The 19,795-nt window shown below is 35.4% G+C and overlaps 1 protein-coding gene across 1 annotated transcript in view; it reads left to right on the plus strand.

The window, feature by feature from the left end:
* Positions 1 to 19,795, plus strand: part of Fbxl17 (F-box and leucine-rich repeat protein 17) — a gene marked incomplete at its 5' end in the record, with an annotated part of 444,029 nt that overhangs the window by 111,977 nt on the left and 312,257 nt on the right. The window contains 1 exon segment of the mRNA XM_005382343.2: positions 18,103 to 18,210. Coding sequence (XP_005382400.2) covers positions 18,103 to 18,210 — 108 coding nt within the window.

The raw sequence follows: 19,795 nt of genomic DNA on the forward strand, positions 1-19,795 counted from the left end.
CTGATATCTGGCTTATATGAGTAATATCATTTACTAGCGTTATATAGATAAATGATACAAATCTCTCAAAGCTATGGTTTCTCCAAATAAAAGTTTGAAAGGCAGTAAACTTAGAGGCTATCAGTAAAAATTAAAACATACCCAGGACATTTTTTAAATCAACTTTGAAGATCAAAAGTTTAGGTTTATTATTTTTAATCCTAATAAACATTTAAACTTGTATTTTAACCTGACATTACAGAAAAACAATTATTTCTTCTCATAATACCTTATATTTTTATGAGAATAAATATATTATAAGAAAGCCTGTATCTGATAGTATTGTCTCTGTTTTATAGATAACAAAACTGAGGCACAGAAAGTTAAATGTGTTCAAGGTAGTTACATTGCTGTGATGGTGTAAAGTCAAGAATTGGCTTTTTGTTCTTTTTTTACATGTTGTGTATTCAGATCTCTGTGGCCCTTTAGGTGTTTTCTTTTCTTACAGTGGTCCTGCCTCACTTCCAAGTTTGGAATGATCTTTCAAAAGTCTCTCCTTTTATGACTTTTAGGGTACCCTTTGCTTTGCCATAGATACAAAAATCTAATTGCTCTTTTTTTTAATCCCATGGTAATTTTTCTAGAATGATTTCAGGCCTGTTAATGTGGGTATCTTTATGTACTACTGCCACTACCACCCTATGTAAAAATTAGGACTTTTACTTTTTTATGAGTATGGATTTCACACGATTGTTGGTTTTTGCAAATTGAATTACGTGTGATGTCTGAATCCCAATCAGATACTTACTTGATCATGTTCCATTGCTTACTTTGAATTTAGTGAATTCCACAATGTTAGAGAAGTACAAATTGCCCAAAATGTCAAGAGACTGAGTCTTCTAAAAAAAAATCCGAAACCTCATAGAAGTATGCTTTTATTGGTCCTTTTGTGCTCTTTTTCTTTATGAAATGATGAAAGCTTAGGGTTTCCCCAGATTAGCATATAATCTTTTCTGCTTTTTGCTCAGTTAAATTAACTGGTCTATTTTGCAGCAGTTGTCCTGAGTTTGAACTATGTGATTTTTTTGTTCATTTCTTTTGTGTTACTGGAGATTGAATCCAGGGCCTTTGTGCTGAACTACATCACCAGTCATTTGTTTATTGATTTATTGAGATAGGGTCTTGGTAAATTACAAGGTTGGGTTCCAACTTCCTCAGCCTCCCAGAGTTTTGGGATTACAGGCATGCCCTATCATGTCTATGTGTGATTTGTTTATATGAATGATCTCCTCTAATCGTCATAACAACTCAATGATGATGTTACTAGGATTTGGAGAACATTAATTATATGCTTCCTATGTGGTGAAAACAGTGATTCAAGTCCAGTCCCTAGCACTTCATATCTAGTGTTATTCAGCTAAAGTTGTAGAGATCCCCATCCACACATTTCTTTTGTATGTTGTGTTAGCTTTCTGTTACCATAACAAAATAGTGAGATAACCAAATTAAAAATGTAAGGGTTTATTTTTTATTTTTATTAGTACATGTTTGCAGTACATAATGATTAAGTTCATTGTGGGAAGTTGGTACATGTTTATAAAACATTCTAATTCTTGTTATTTCACTTCCCTTTCTCCCTCTGTCTCTTGGTCCCCTTTCCATGCACAAAAGATCTACATCCCTCTTTCCTGTTACTGATCTTTTATTTTGCTCTTTAAATTGTTTATACATTGGGTTTCTCATGAGACAAATTATGTGATATTTAAATGTGTGACTGATTTATTTCATTTAACATTATGGTCTCAAGTCATATATATTTTCCTATGAATGACTCAAATACATCTTTCTTTATGGCAGAGTAGTATTCCATTGTATATGAAGACTTTTTTTTTATCCATTTATCTGTTGATGCATGTGTAGGCTGTCTCCATGATTTAGCTCTTATGAGCTGTGCTGCTGTGAGCACAGGTATGTGTGAATCATTGTAAAATGATTTCTTGAACTCTTTTGGGAAACTACTAGAAGGGGAATAACATACACCATTTTGGAGATTCTGTTCCATAGTTGGTTGGCCCTAATTTTGTTTTGTCTGTTGCAAGACGGTGCATCATGATAGGAGTATGTGGTAGAGGAAGCTACTCACTCAGTGGCAAAAGTAACAAGAAAACATGGGAAGCAAAAAAAAAAAAGGAAGAGGAAGAAGAAAAAGGAGGAGGAGGTCCCTGAGTCTGATAGCCTGCACATCTTTACACTTTGGGGGAAAGTTACCAAACCACAGCATATGCATACACACAGAGTGTTTGCCAGTTTCTATGTACATATTTTGAAAATGTGAGGGGAGAGAGTTGGGTGTGGTGGTGGTAGTGGTGGGGAAGAAAGTGTATGTAGCATCTCTTCCTCAGTCAATCCTTTGTTCAGCCCCCTTGTTTGGGGTTTTAATTGCAGGTTACAGGCCAGAAACTGAAGAACTGTGTGAGAGACAACACTGTGAGTGGGTGGGCCCCGGCAGATAGTCTTCGGGTGTACATTTGGTGAAGATTGCCACAGAGTCAGGAAGAAGACAGTGCTGACTGTCTGAGGACTGGGGGATGTAGGAGATGCAGGAGATCACATCTCAACACTGGCGCCGTCACAGGAGGCAGAAAAGCCTTACACCCCAGTGAGTGGTTCTGCTGTCACAGACATGGTTACAACAGAATCCTGAGCAAGTCAACAGATTGTAGAGACAGTAACTAACAGATGGGTATTTGAGCAGGAATGAGGTGCCTCTCAGCCATCTCAGAAATGCTTATAGTGAAAATTTGGAGATAGAGTAATGATTTCTAGCAGAGTAATGATTTCTAGCAGTCATCAGGCTAATAGGGAATTCTAGCTCCCTAATTCAGTCATTATAAAGCAAATTAACTATATTTTATAGTTCCATGCAAATGAAGTGTGGGGCATATATGACTTACATTGTTTTCAGATTCAACACAAGTGAGAAGCTGTATGATTCAAGCATACTGTCACTGTGTTGCTGAAGCAGTTGGTTTTATAAATCCTTAGAATATATCTCTCCACTAAACATCTCATATTCATGCACCTTCTTTTCCTCCCACTCTCCCTCCCTCCTTCCTTTATGCTACTGGGGATTGAACCTAGGGCCTTAAATATACTGGGTGAGTATTCTACCACATACCTACCTGCAGCCTTAAAATACCATGTAATACTAGGTTCTAACTGAATGACTTGATCTTTCATATTTCTGATTTGTATTTTGATTCTAAATTAGCAAATTGCCTCTATAACATTATTTCTTTTTAGTTTTAAAAAAATGTTTCCATTTTCTCAATATATGGAAATTTTTGGCCTAACAAAGGATAGTAAGATGTAGTATATACTGTTTGATAGTGGTTTTTTTTTTTTTTTTTTTTTTTAAATTACGTAGTTTATAGAAGTTGCTTTGGAAGAATAGAGACCAGGAAGAAATAGTGACTTACACGTAAAATTCTATGTTAAATCTTCTATAATCTTTCAACTGCTAATAGATTTGCACTTTCTTTTTAAAAAATGTTTTTATTAATGTATGTTTGAGAAGCAGTGTTTATATTCAGCTTGGGGCAGGGGCCGTAAAAATGATCAAGATGTAATATGCTTTTATTCCTTGTATTTTCTAAACTTTTGTGAGAATGATTTAGGATAAAATAAGAACAAAAAGGATAAAGTTGAAAATGTTTGTACATTTTTTTCCTTTTTCTGTTACTTATTTTCTATGACTGTAATAGTGTAAAAAACATTAATGTATAATTTTGGAAAATTATAAAGACAATAGAATTATACCTTATAATCTCATTATGAAGAGGCAGTTAACATTTTATCTCCTTTATCTCCATTTATCTCCATTATCCTCTAATAATTTTAATAATTTTTAATCATATTGATATTCCTAGTAATTTTATATCTTGCTTTTTCAACTTATTGCATTTTCCTAATTTATTAAATACTTTTAGTAAATAAAATCTTTTGTGGCCACATAGCATTCTATCAAAACTGTGCACTGTCATTTAACTGTTATCCTATTTTAATGCATTTGGATGCTTTTAGCCTGTTTGTTACTGTAAATAATGCTGCAGGAAGCATCCTACTCTCTGAATTTATCTTCTTCTTTGCTTAGCCCATTCTTTAGAAATTTACAGAAGTCTCCATCCTGAGATAAAATGTGTAAACATTTTAAAACTTTTATACTTTAGAATAAATATCAAAATTATCGAGGACACTGCCGGGCACATACACACTCAATACTGACTTTTCCTTCATAATAGAAATCGTGAATTGCATGTACCGATTTGTTTTCACTGATATGTTTTTTTCCATTACATGCCTTTCTTGGATTACTTGACTGAATTTATTCCTTCATTTATTCAGTAAATATTTCTTAACCACTTATTATCTTTTGTGCCCTGGGCTACTGATAGTATTAACTTGTACTGGAATACAGTGTTCTTATAACAGTATCTGAAAACCTTATTTGATCCCTCTACCTGTATAGATAAATTGTGTCTTGACATTGTACAACACAAGCTCTGCCCATTCTGAGATTCTGACTTAGAAAAATGAAATATATTTATACTTCATGGCTTCTTCTGCCAAAATGGACAGTGCCTTTTTTTTTACTGCTATTAGCATGACTTCTTTTGCAGATGGTAACAATATATGCTCACTGGATTGGGTTGGGATACATGGTGGACTCTCCATCTTTCTTCCAGTTATTGTGGAAACTTTATTTAAAGGAGGTGGGATTTCATAAGCTGTTTGAAATGTAAGAAAGAACATTTAGTGAGCTGCGAATATATTTGTCTGACATGATGAAAAATGTATAACCTAATTTTAGGTTTTGTTTTTGATAGGTTTTCTTGTTTAAAGAATGTTAATATGAATATGTAAGAAATGTTCTGTATTCAAACACCAAGATGTTTGTATTCTTTTTTTAAACAAATGATTATTGCCTTTCATTTATGATTAAAACACAGATTATTAGGGCTTTATGCCTTGGCTAGATTCTGTTCCTCTTGAGAAGCATTTTCTTCTGCTAAAATATTAAAGTCTAATCTGAACTATTTTTACAAGCACAGGTGACTTTTTGAAGGTTGTTCACTTGCTTCTGTGTATTTTCCTTTTGCTTATTACATCCCAACCTTCCAGGAAATGGCTGTGTTCTTTGTTGTTATGGAATTCTAACATTTAAGATAAGTCTATTTCTATATAGGAGTTAAACATCTTAAGGAAAACTTACTTTATATATTTCCTTGAGAAAGAAGAAACTATTACCCAGGGCCTTGTATGTTTAAGTCCATTACAAAACTTAATTTTGCATGCATATATTTTGTTACAGTTTACAAAGATTTTAACAAAAGTAGTCTGTCAAAGTGCTTTTAGAATAAAATAGCATTAAATAATTTGTCAAGTTAGACATTTAAAATGGTATCAGTACAGTATAATCAAACATAGAGTTATTTGGATTGCTTCTTTTATGAACTGTAATTTAAAATATTACAAAATATAGGATGACCTCTTATGTACAGCTAAACTTACTACTGTTATTTTACCAACTGAAATTTTTAGCTATATTTTCTTATTCCCTTATATATGACTTCAGTTTAGCGCACAAGTATAGAATATAACAGATTAAGTGTTGTCATTTCTATTTCTATGGCTTCAAAAAAGGTAGGTGTGATAAATCATAACAGATTTTCACTAAATGCTGATTTATATTCTTTTGCATATAATGATAGGAATAAGTGAACTTTGTACAATGTTCAAAATGTTATTTCCAAGGAAGTGGGGTAAGGAAGTATGTATACATTGAATAGTGTGTCACCTTTATTGACAACTTTGTGCAGTATGTATATTAATTACTTTTCTCTTACTGAGACAAAATGCCCTACACTCAAGGTTAAAGGAGGAAAGGTTTATTTAGCTCACACTTTGTAGGGGTTTTGGTTCATAATTGACTGGTTCTAAGCCACTGTGGCCTGTGGTAGAGGGGTAGGTGTTTATGGCTGCAGAAGACAGCAAAAGCAATGAGAGAACAAGCTTCTTTCAAGAGTCTCTTATATTGTATGCATGTTACCCACGCTGGGACATGTGTAGTGCTCACACTCTTAATTGCAGCATTAGATCATGACTCAACCACAAACTCTAAATTCAGCCGCCTCTGAAAAGCCCACGCCCATTACCACATGCAGCTTTGGTGGGGCATCAGGACACAAACCGTAACAGTATGTGCTTGGCATATAGATATTCTCTTGGAATGCTCATAAGAACCCCCCTTGGTTGATGTCTCATTTTCACACTCTGTATAACAAATAAATTCAAGCCCACAAGTTTACAAGAGGTAGAGTAGGATTTAAACCTAGGTAGGTAACCTGATTCCCATATTATAGAGTTATAGAATCTTAAATTTATTTTTGAGATAAGTAAAAGTTCGATATCACTGATTTTGAATTAATATCATACTTGTATTTAAAATGCTTTCATTCTTAACCAGACATAGTGGCACTTACTTGTAATACCAGCATCCTGGGAGGCTGAGGCAGGATGGTTGCAAGTTCTAGCCTAGCCTGGGCAATTTAGCAAGACCTGTCTCTAAAGGTGCTCATTTAGCATTCATGAGGCTCTGGGTTCAATTCCCAGCACTGCAAAAACAAAACAAAACAAAACAAGTCAAAATAAAAATGTATGGGGACATAGTTCATTGAAAAAGCCATAGGTTCAATGCATAGTACCGTGGGGGGTGGGAAGGAAAAGGAAAGGTTTCATTCCATACTATGACTAGTTTAGTTAAGAAATGGTGACATTGGGCAAAATAATTCAGAGGAAACATGGCAAAAAAGAAAAAAATTGCAGGAAGGAGGTAAGGGGAGACGTGGAAATGGAGAAGAGGAGAAAAACAATAAATGGCATGGAGTGGAAAAGATGCTCAGGGTTTGGGGAAGGAAAACAAAACAGTGTTACATAGAGAGGGATAGAACCATGAACAGTGTGCAAGTCTGTCGTGGCTGGCTTTCTGTTTGCTGTGTTTCAGCATCCCTTCTGAGATATTAACTAACTGTGCTGCCACCGAGACTCTTCAACTGGTCTTTGTGTGTTAGCCTTCTTGGACTTAAGTTTTTTCAACCTTTATGATGAAACTTCAAAGTTAGGTGTTTCAGACTTCACGTTTTATATACCATTTCTATTTTTTCCCATTTTCTTATGTAAGTCATGAGACATCCACACAATCAAATTTTGGTAAGTTATCTGCCTGGTGGATTTAATTTAGCCTTCAATGATACTCCTGTGAATCTCTCTTTTTTAGTCTTTGAAATGAATTCTTAAACTAACCGTATCTGTTAACTTAAAGTTTTTATTTAAAAATGAAAGTTTGACAGAATTGAAGAGAGACTTCACTTTCAGAGAATTTCACTTTTCTTGTAATATCACCAAAGACTTACGTGTGTTTATGAAGCAACTATTGGGCTCATATGTAACCTTGCATAGATAACTCTAATTTTTCTGCTTCTTTACGTAAAATGGCAATTGTACTTGCCTGTTTGTCTTACTATGCTAACGTACGTGTGTCTGCTAAAAACTACTTTGTGAATGTTACATCTACATACTGCTGTATTGTTACATTAGTAGGTTACTTTTTAGATTACAGTAATCTAAACCCCTTTCCTGAATTAAAGAATGAACACATGCAGAATATACAAATTCTGTTTCATTTACAGTATACACACTGAATTTTAGTAAATAAAAATGCTATTAATCAAAGAAACAGCAAATTGAAGGAAAATTACTCATACACAAGTTAGAGATCTTTTTCAATAGATACAGGCACCTGTGCCATTATTTTTGGACTAGTTTCCCTTGCATGGTACTTTAGTAAAAATTTATAAACCACTCTTTTGTCAGCCAATCTGACTTTTCCAGAGGGTACATTAAGAATAGAATGAGTAAAATAGGAGAGGTCAAATAAGCAATCGAATTATCAAATGTTCATTAGACACTAATGGAATTTTAGACTTTTAGAAAATTGTTAGTTATGAATTTCAGTGCTCTTGTTGACAGAGGGTCAGTTATATAAAATTGTAGTAAATTTTTAATGAGATCTGTAAGCCACTACGTTAGATTAGCTCCATTAAAATATACATAGTTCATATTGTTTCACATGAATATTTTTACCTAATTACTTTGTTTGAAAACAAGTGTTTTTTAGAGATTTATGGAAATATTTAAAGATAAATATGATGTTTTAGAAGTAGATGAGGGCCAAATTGGCCATGACAATAATTAAACAGTTAAATTGCTTTTACGATTTTGGTTTGCTTGATGAAATAATTGCATTATGGCAATTTAAAGTTGTATCAGTGAATATGAGTTAATTCTTATTTTCTCCTTTTTTTTTATTTTTTAATTGTTATTTTTATTTTTTTGGTTTTTTTCCGGTACCGGGAACCGAACTCACGACCTTGCGCTTGCCAGGCAGGCGCTTTGCCGCTGAGCTAAATCCCCAGCCCCTCTTATATTCTCCTTGATACGTAAAAGGAACATTTATTATAATTCTCTACTGAAATGTTACTAATTTTAAAGTGTTTGAAATGAGAAAAAATTATTCATAATAATTGAGTAGAATTTTTGGCTTCTGTTCACATCAGCTACATACTTCAGCATATGTAGATACTAATAATTCATTGAAGACTTCAAGTGATTACCTTAATGTAGTGATCACACTTGAAATAAATGTTTGTTTAATGTATGCTCCTCTTGCCAGATTGTAAGTCCACAAGGGCAGTTTGTCTTATTCATTGTATGCAGCATAGTACTTGGCACATACCATGCTCAGTATGTTTTCTAGGCATAGTTTAAGAGAAACACTGTTTTCAATGGTCTACTTTTAGATTTTTAAAAAATTACTAGATATTTACTTTTTATTAAATAAATATAGCCATAAAGGTCTTATTGAAGTATTTATAAAGTGATCTATATTGTCTTTTGCCGCCATATTTATCTGCTTTTATATGAGGAGTGCCAACTTTTGTGTATTTTCATATTACTATTTCAAATAAGAAGGCTTCCAGTGTATTAATTGATAGGAGCCCAGAAGGCCTCTCATTTCCTTCATTAATAGCAAGTGTGTTTACTGCCTTCTGTGAGAGATTAATACATAAAAGCAAAGGAAGGTAAAGAGGAAAAAGATAACTTTCATACAGATTCTGAGGAGTTGAATAGACAAATAGAACATTTTTATTGTGTCCTAGTTTTAAAGTTCCTGTAAATATAATTTGTATTTACTGGTATTTGAAGTAAATTTTTGACATCTGACATTTCTGTCATCACAGTGTTTCACATACTCTTTGTAGTTTGTCAGATAGGGGTGCTTACTCACACTGGCATGTGGCCAGAGCTAACAAAGGCACCCTTTGGTGTAGTTATACTGTTATGGACCTTGCCCGAAGGTATGGTCTCCTGGAGGCCAGAATATCCTTTCAGCCAGTCTTGTGTATACCTGCAGGACTTTGAAGTACAGTTTTCCCTTTATTATTCTTCTGTCAGAGCCTTTAATCAAAGGATTCATCAAGCCATGGATCTGTTGTGTGTTAGTACTCAAAGGTACTTTAGGATCCAGTAAGCCTATACATTTCTCATAAGATAAAGTCCCTCAGTGTCAAGTCACAGCATTCTGCTTGGCTTTCATTCCTCCACAATCTGGTTATGTCTTTCACATTTGGTTTAGGGTCTAGTCAGAAGGACCCTGGGAAATTTTAACTGAACTGGGATTGTGATGTGTAGATTAAAATATTCCCAAGTATGTTGCTGGTTATTTTGAGGGCTAGGTTTGGTTATATCTTATCTAATAAATGATATCTCCTCTGGGCTAGGAAAATTTTGTCTCAGAATAAGAAATTGCATCTCTTTATTCTGAATGGTTAAGTTTGTGTTTTATCATCCTTTTTTCTTTTTAAATTTTAATCCTTTCTAGATAAAATGCTTCCTTGGATTCCAATTACTACTTCTAAAGTTTTATAATTTACTGTCATTAATCCAGCCTCTTCAACATCTCTGAATTAGATTACCTACCTTTCTACATGCATTCTTCTTTTATGTGGAACACTTTGGGAATAGTTCTCAATGTATACAATATTATCACAGAGTCACCATTTTAGCACACCATTAACACACCATTTTAGCTGTAGGAGAGAAAAAAAATCAAAGGATAGCATTTTTCTTTGAAAATTCCTTAGCAAATAGACCATAGACTCATTCATTGGTCCTTGATGCCTGCCACTTTACTTCCATTAGGGTGAAGGGAAAGCCTGGAATTTTAGCAGAGTTAGTACCATGAAAGGAATTACACTTTAATTTGGATAATGTAAAGAAGCTGGGGTTCAGAACCTAAAAGACTAGAATTTATGAGCCTTGTTTGGCAGGGCTGGGGGTTTGGCACAGTGGTAGAACACTACCCTAGCATGCACAGGCCCTGGGCTTGGTCCCAGCACCACAGAATAAAAAAGGAAACAACAAAGAAACCTTCATTTTGTCCCTTGCTAGTGGTTTGATAGTTTAGAAAGTCAATCTCCAATAGTCTTATTTAGTCACCTATGAAATAGGAATAATAACGCCTCTCAGAACTGTTGGATCCCAGATTATTCCATTGAGATGTCTTAGCTTAACATACTCTAAGGCCTTAGTAAATTTAGCTGTTTTTATTGTCTGTTCTCTCTTTAACTCCATGGCTGAGTACCCCAAACTTAAACTCGGTGTGAGCTTTCTAGAGACTGAATCTCTTGGTTAGAACGGAGTAATCCATGGGCCAAAATTACATCTATTAACAGTTATTGCCCGTGTAGAATTAGTTTAATTCACATGAGGCCAGTTTCACTACACTATGATTGCAGTTGTCTCCTTGGTCTAGATTTTGTAAGCCTTTTACTTCTGCCTCTTGAAGGAGCTCATCTCTTGTTCCCACATTTGATGTCACAGGAAATCAACCTCAAAGATTTCTCATCTACTGCAACCCTCGTAAGCTTATGTGAAACAACATTGTCCCCCTTTTTCCTTTTCCTGCCTGTTTATGGTTTTCATTAGCTTCAGGGTTAGCAGCTAGAGAAGGTACCCTTAAGATTCTGGACCTAAAGTGCTGCCACTAGGATCTGTACACGTGTCTATGTTGGGCTTTTTGTGGTCCACTTGAAGTCACAATGGACATTCTTTATTATAAGCACTTTTCTGAATGTAACACTAAATGCTTGCTTTTTATGCAGATATAAATGTCTAGTTGGTTGCTGCAAAGCTTTCTAAGGAGGTGGTCCTTCTCTGCTCTACCATGTGACTCATGTTGAATTGGAGGATATCTTTCTCTTTATTTTCATTACTGCCTTGTCTGAAAGATCAAAAACTGCTTTGCAGATTGATGTCCCTCTTCCCTAATTCCCTGATGCTTTTTCCCATATCCTGAATCACATTTCCATACATATTCTAACCCTCACTTCTGCCTCATTTTCCCATAGTTTCTATGATTCTTTTAGTGAAGATATTCCAGGCTGGACCCTTAACATTCCTCTATGTTGTATAGTCTTTGAATAAATGAGGCTAGTACAATTAGATATGCAAAAATGAACCTTTCCTATTATTTCACAGCATGCGCAAAGATTAGTGCTAGGTAGGAGTGTGGTACAGTCAGAGAGAGTGCTCTCCAAGCCTAGTTGAGGCTCTGGGTTTGATCTCTAGCCGTTGAAAAAAAAAATTAACTCTAAGGATATGAAGACATGATAGGGGCCAGGGATACAGCTCAGTGGCACAGCGCCTGCCTGGCAAGTGCAAGGTCCTGAGTTGGATTCCCGGTACCGAAAACAAAACAAAGAGTAAGGATATCATATTCTTATATATTAGAGCTAATAATAACATTAAGAAAAAATAAAACATAGAGTGGAATATTTCTGAAACAAATATCTGATAAAATGTTTATATTAAGAACACATTTTAAAACCCTTACAATTTAATAAGACACCTCAATTTTTCAAAGCCCTGAAGTGGAAAAAAATTGAAGTATTTATCAACTGATGAATAAATAAAATTTGTATATTCGTACTATGAAATTATATTCACCAAGAAAATGAATAAACTGGTGATACCTCTGTCAGCACAGATAAACCTGAAAATCAGTACACTGGTGAAAACAAAAAGGACTACATATGAGAGAATTCTTCCTACATAAAATTTCTACAAAAAGCAACAGTACAGATAGAGAAAACAGATCAGTACTTCCCTGGGTCTGAGTCTGGGGGCTGTAATTATATATGGGAATAAAATCAAAAGGGAATTTTGTGGGTGGTTCAGTAAAAGTATTCAAAAACTGGACTGTGGTGATAATTTTGAAATTGTACAAATTCATTAAAACTCCATGAATTATGCTCTTAAAATGGATGAATTTTATGGTGTGCAAAAGCTACCTCAGTAAGGCGTTTAACTTCATAGCCAGGTCTGATGTCCTTTAATACCAGGATTCTGACAGGTTAATGTAAGAGTTTCTCAAGTTAGAGGCTAGCCATGACAATTTGGTGAGACCCTGTTTCAAAATAAAAAATATGATTAAAAAAAGACTGGGAATGTAGCTCAACACAAAGTCCTGAGTTCAGTCCCCATTACCATCAAACAACACAGAACAAAACAAAATGAAACTGAACAACCTCAAAACTCCATATTGCTTGAAGTATGACACAGCTGTTCAGTTTTGGCTTTATCTCACCTCAAAATGATTTATCCCTTTGTCTTTTGAGCAGTATTCCTCAAGCTTTAAGGTGTACAAGAATCATGTAAAGATTCTGTTGAAACATGAATTAGGATTCAGTAGTTCTGTGGCAGGCCTGACATTTTGTATTTTTATCAAGCTCCAACGTGATGCCAATGCTGCTGATCTGAGGAGCACACTTTGAAGGAGGTATTAGAACTTGTTCACAACCCAGCATTAATACTAGAATCTCTTGGGGAGCTTTTAAAATAAAATTGATGTAGATCTCCACCCAGAAATGAGGTCAGAAAGTTCCTCAGATGATTTTAATGTGTAAAAAAACAGGTTGAAAGCCTTAACAACACAGGATTCATTTTACTAATTATCAATACTAAACTTCTACCCTTGTCTTCTTCACGCCTATACCAGGGTTTAGGTCATACCCTAGAGCTTCCAAATGAAGATTTGGATCTTGTAAAGGAACCAGGAGAATAAATTAGATGGTTTAATTCCACTGCTTTTGAATTATCCTTGTATACATGTCAACTCCTTCGTCCTGGCTAGGAATCAGAATACAGATGGAAAGGAACCAGGACTGCTAATAATGGCTAAAATATTGAGGAATGACAATGGTCCATGTACTTTTTAAAAACATTTTACATGCATTATTTTACTCTCTTTACTCTGTGAAACAGGTATTTTTTTTTTGTAGTATAAAAAGTATTAGAGAACTAAAGTGAGTTGTTCAAAATCACACATGATTTTGTTGAGTGATCCACCTGGGATTTAAAACTAGACATGCAGACTCCAGGGTCCTAGAGAAGCTGAGACCCATGGATACTTGCCTTCTGCAGTGTACTGTTGTGTTTCTTGTGTTACCAGGTCTTCTGTTTTTGAGAACGGAGTTGGATGCCACCCAGATTTTCAGGATGCTATTAATTGGCCTTCTAAAACACACCTGAGTGTACTAAAAGTGTTTTTATACCCTAAGGAATCTCTGTGGCCTACCTTTTCTCGGTCTTTGTTGATGGCAGAGGATGCTCTGGGTAATTTTATTCTGATTGCTTGAGCGAAAAGAAAAAGACTCACCAGCTGAATTTTTAATATCCTTTTTTTCCCTCAAAACTCTGGCCCCTTGAACCTGAGTTTCCTTGTGTCCTTAATTCTTGCTTGAGTTCCTTTCCCCCTTGAATATGAGTATAGGAAAGACTTGATGGTACATTCAGATTGGGCAGGGTGCTTAACAACTGATGCTATGCTTTCCTCTGATACCATGTTTTCTTTTTTAAAAGATCGAGTTTCAGTGAAGCTGCTAGTGATTTTAAGGCCATAAGTATTTCTTAGCACAGTATCTTTAGAAATCTGAGTATCAGGAAAGCCCATTTTTAATTTATCAATGGCACCCTTAATCTGAATATGCTTACGTATACTTTTGGTGGCAGAATTAATTTTTTATCAGATTTACCATGGATGCTGTTGGTTTCATTATTTTAGGAAAATGTTTTTGTGATTGTTCTAGAATTAATGCTATTCACATACTTCTATTTTTCCAATATCTGTTCAGCATAAAGAAGACAGGCAATAAAAGTCATCCATACTAAAGCTAATGCAAAAGAGATGTAAATCTCTTTGGAAAAGCTAACAGAAGTGTTTAACTGATTTCATCTTGACTGGGAGGAAAGTAAATCTAATATTAACCATATGTTTGATAGTGTGTGTACTACCTGCTGTAAGTTATGTCCTTGTGAAACTATGGTGAAAATTTTAGCACAATTACAAAAATAATTTTATACATTAATTTTTTTTTTATACAGGGGAGAAAAATAGAAAATTTCATTCTGCCTTTCATTTAGAGCGAGGGTAGTTGGAAATACCAAGTACTATTAGTGTAAATTCTTCGCAGCACTGAGAGTTTAAGCTTTAAAATAACTGAGTCACTTTGGGGGTTGTTAAAAGTACAAATCCTTGAGTTCCATCCTTTTTGGCTCTGAACTTTTAATAATCTCAGAAAATTGTAATATGCATCATATTAATCAGAACTGTTCAAAGAAACAAAGGCAGTAGGAGATTATGTATTTTTTCTATCAAGAGATTATTGCCGCGACTTGACTTAAATGATTATAGAAACTGAAAAGTCTGCAGATCTGTAGTCCTCCACTAGAAACCCAGGGGAACCTGTGGTTCGTCTCCTCCACAAACATTCTCATTGACATGCCAAGCATAATGTTTAAACAAATATCTGGGTACCCTGTAGTGTAGTCAAGTTGATATACAAAATGACCATGATATACAGCAAAGTTAAGAGCCACTGAGGTAAAAATGTTTCCATCTCCCTCTTTTCTAAAAAAAGATTTCAGAGCTGGTGGTGTTGATGTAAATCTATAGTCTCAGCTGTTTGGGAAGCTGAAGTAGGAGGATCCTTCCAGGAGTTTGAGGCTAGCCTGGGCAGCATGGGAAGACCTTGTCTCAAAAGAGAAAGGAAAGAAAGGAAAAAGATTTTGCAACACGTAAAACAAACACCACCAGGCATATCAAGCTACTAGGATAATGTTATTTTAAAAGAAGTCAATACATTTAAAATAATAAAAGTCTACCTTTGGTCTGAGCATAAAAGGAAGCAGTATGATGGAATGTACATTTATTTGAGTGCTCTGTTTACTTCTACTAGTGCCAAGGATTGTTCTAATCTTATACCAGAGAGTCTGAATGGATCAGCTGCCTGGTTAAGAGGGTGAGCTCTTACAGTTTGCCTGGGCTGAGGGGTTTCATGGGGAGTTGAACTTCTGATTCTAAACAAAGTAAAATGGTTGGTTACTTTAGTGGAAGGGTAGATTCTTATTAGTTTGAGGACAGCAAACTAATAGTAGGTGTGTCGTGTAATTAGGTAGTGATTAATGTTATGGAGAAAAAATCAAAGCAGAGTAAGAGCCAGAGTAACTAGCAGAATTATTTGGTGTTATTTTCAGTAGGTACCAATGAAGCAAAGACAGGAATGAAATTAAGAAGTGACTCATGTGACCTTAGGGGGTGTACTTGGGGAAAAGGGTAGAGCAAATATAAAGATTTTGAGACAGAGACAAATGTGGCATGTTTGAGGATGACTGACAGTACTTTGGGTAGAGTAAATAAGAGAAATGTAAGGGAAGGAAGGAAGTTGAGGTCTGACTGCAGGGAAATTGTCAAGAGCTTTTGTAGCCGTGGTAAAGAGTTTGGATTATAAGTGTGATACAAAAAAATTATGTACTCTAAACATGTAGTAATAAAAATTAAGAGTTTTGAACAGAAGAATGATATTAGTTAGATTTTGTGACCATCGTGTGAAGAATAAAGTGAGGAAGCCAGATGTGGGGGCACATCCCTGTAATCCCAGCACTCAGGAGGCCAGAGCAAGAGGATCATCATAAATTCAAGGTCAGCCTGGATTACATAGTGAGTTCAAGGCCAGACTGAACTACACCGGGAGACCCTGACAGAACAGAACACAAATAGAGGAACAAGAATGGAATCAGAGGGGTCACCTAGGCTGTTTCTGTTGTTCAGGTAGGAGAAGATATTGTAGTAGACCAAGTTGGTAGTGGTGGCAAAGGTGAAAAGTAGCCAGGTTTGTGATATGTTTGGAGGAATTGACAGCATTTTCTCCTGGTGTGAATATCGATGCTCTTCATGAAAGTGCAGTGTTCCAGGGAAGAGAGGCTTGTTTAGAATATAAAGAGTTCATCTTCGGACATGCTGTGATTTAGGTACCTGTAGACATCCAAGGGTTGAGACATCTGGATAAAGAAGTTTGAAGTAGAGCATAGAGGTCTAGGTTTGAGATAGGAGCTTGAGTGGTATTAATACATAGTTAGTATTTAGGGTCTTGAGATTGGATTAGGCCAACTAGGCAGTGAAGTAAGAGAAATGAAGTGAGGACCGAGACGAGAGAGAGATTCAGCAGAGGGGCTAAGGATGGAAAAAAGATCCAGGAGAATGTAGTTCTCCATGATAAATGAGTGAATTAATTATTTCAAGAAAAATCATCTGTGTCAGATGCTGTGAAAGGCTGTCTGAAGAACTAAGCCAGTCATGGCAAACCTTTTAGAGCTTTCAGGGGTAACAAACAGCCCACTGTGGCATGTGTGCTGTAGGTTTGCCACCACTGACCTAAACTGACCATTTAATTTGACAGATGATAACAGTTGAATGATAGAAACAAAAGCCTCATTAGGGCCAGTCACATGTGTACTATTTTCCAAGGGCTGCTCTATCAGTACCATAAACCAAATGGCTTAAATAGAAATTTGTTGCCTTACAGTTGTAAAGTTGGCAGGGCCATATTCCTTTTCTGAAGGTTATATGAAGTATGTGTTCCTGGCTTTCTCATAGCTTTTGATAAATCCTTTCAAAAAAGCCATCTTTGTCAGTCCTTGTTTGTAACAGCATAACTCTATATCTCTGCATGGCATTTTCTCTGTATGTGTATCTGTGTTCTAGTTACCCTTTTCTATAAGGGCAGCTGTCATATTGCATTGGGGGGGCCATTCTATTGTAATATGACTTTATCCTAACTTAATTGTGTACATCTGCAGCAGCCCTGTCTCCAAATATGGTCCAATTTTGCTGCCCTCGGAGTTGACTCTCAAAATAAGAATTTTGGGAGAACACAATTCTGCGCTGTATCCATATAATGAAATATTATTCAGCAATATAAAGGAGCAGAGTACTAATATGTTCTACTCCATGCATAAATCTTGAACATATCAGACACAAAAGATTACAGTTGTATGTTCCATTTGTATATTGTCCAGAAGAGAAAAATCTGCAGAGACAGAGTATTGTCAGGGGTTGGAGATACAGGGAGGTATGGAAATGACTGCTAATGGGCATTGAGTTCCTTTTGGGGATGGTTTACAGCCTTGTGATGCTTGCTGATGCTTTATTAAAAACATCAGAACTGTGCCTTTTGGAAATGAATGTTATGTATGAATTAACTATCAATGAAAATGTGATATACATATGTACATAAATACATATCATATATATCTCATGTTTCTCATACATGCACACAGAGCTAGACACAGAGTGAGAAAGAGACAGAATCAGAAACAGAGGGAAGAAATGGAGGTAGCAGACGTCAATACCTCCTTGGGCTGTTTTACAGTAATATAAAAAAGCATGAGGCGATAGGTAGAATGGGGTCAAGAAGTTTTTTTTTTTTTTTTTTTTTTTTAGGAAAGCACAGTGGATATTGTCCCATTTTGTGTGTTTATTCAAATGCTCCAGTGGAGAGGGAATTAGTGATGATGCAAGGTGAGACAGGGAATTTCTGGTAGCAGCCCTATTACTGAGTTTACTGTAACATTACGTTGAAAAACTTTCTTCATGTTTCTTCCCAGGTAACAGACCAATCAGTGAAAGCATTTGCTGAGCACTGTCCTGAACTTCAGTATGTTGGCTTCATGGGTTGTTCAGTGACTTCTAAAGGAGTCATCCATCTAACCAAGGTAGGTGCCATGGCTACATCTCCTTGGCATTTCTGAGGATCATTCAGATGATGGGTCCTAAGATTTTTGTTCGTTTGTTTTGTGGGTATTTTTACTTTAACACTACTAGGAATCAAACCTACCACCTTCTTACTGAGCCACAGGCTGGCCTTTAGTTTTTTTTTCAGAGACTCATTTTTATTTACTTTCATTTTTATTAGTTCGTGTTTATAATATATAATCATTACATTCATTATGGGGAGCTGGTACATGTGCATAATTCATCTTAATTCTTTTAAATTCCCTTTCCCTCTCCTTCCTTGAAATTTTTGGTTTTGAGACAGGGTCTTATGAAATCACTCAGTTGCCTGGACTGGTATCAGACTTGTAGTCCTACTGCCTTAGGCCCAACCAGAATTGTGGCATTGCTGCTTTGTACCACCGTGCCCAACACATTGTTATTATTATTATTATTATATTTTTTTTTTTTTGAGACATCTCACTGTGTTACCCTGGTTGATCTTGAGCTCATGGTGGATTCACGTGATTCCCCTGCTCAGCTTCCCAAGTAGGTGGAACTGTAGCCATATCCCATTATACTTGGCTCTCTTACTTTGTTAAGTATAATGTGGGATAGTTAGATTTGTACTAGTGTTTGGTAAAGTTAAAGATCAATTTAAAATAAAATAATATCAATTTACATTTTCTGAAATATGATAATCATTTAATTTTAGGTTTTTTTTTGTTTTAATTTTTTGGTACTAGGAATCGAACTCAGGACCTTGTGCTTGCCAGGCAGGTGCTTGTGCCACTGAGCTATATCCCTGGCATGATAATCATTTAAATAAGAAACTTACTTTTTGCTATTTAATTGCTAATAATTACGAATGTATGCATTAAAGGAACTGTACATGTGATGAATCATTTAAATGTTAATGTAGTGCTCTTAGAAGATATTTTGATCATGTTTTAGCTGCTTACATATCATTAGGTTATATGAGCATTTGGCTTTAAAAAGTGAGTATTTTCAGCATATATGATTAAATTGAATATGTAAAGTGAAAAGAGGTGAATGTATTTCAAAAATTTACCTGATAGCTCAGTTCACTTATATACCAAACATAGCATATCTCATATTTTAGCAATGATGAAAAAATGCCAAGTTCTTTGTAATCTCTCACTGATGTCTCAGCTCTCCTGCTTTCCAGAGCACTAGCATGATTAGGAACTAATTCTCATATTCATGTAATGGAAAATCTGCCTTCTATAAAATTACCTGTGTATTGTTTGGAAATGTTTTACTAACAGCTTTTAACTCTGTTCTGTAGAATTTATGAGGATGAATTTGTTTTAGGCATTTCTATTTAATAGTTGACTAAACCTTTTCATTCAAACTTCCTTCATTTCATAGTGATTAGAAAACTGCTCTGTTTGCAGCACTGTGCTGAAGCAAGCTGGTGAGATCCCAGTCTCTTTGGGCTTGATCCCTTCTGATCTCTTCACAGTTTAGTGGGAAATACAGTCTTCTTTCTTTCCAGATGAAAGAACAAAGATTTATGAGTTATCTAGGACTGTAGTAGGGGTGCATAGTGAACAGGACCCTGCA

Source organism: Chinchilla lanigera, unplaced genomic scaffold (assembly GCF_000276665.1).
Source record: "Chinchilla lanigera isolate Chin_1 unplaced genomic scaffold, ChiLan1.0 scaffold00017, whole genome shotgun sequence".
NCBI classification, from domain to species: Eukaryota; Metazoa; Chordata; class Mammalia; order Rodentia; family Chinchillidae; genus Chinchilla; species Chinchilla lanigera.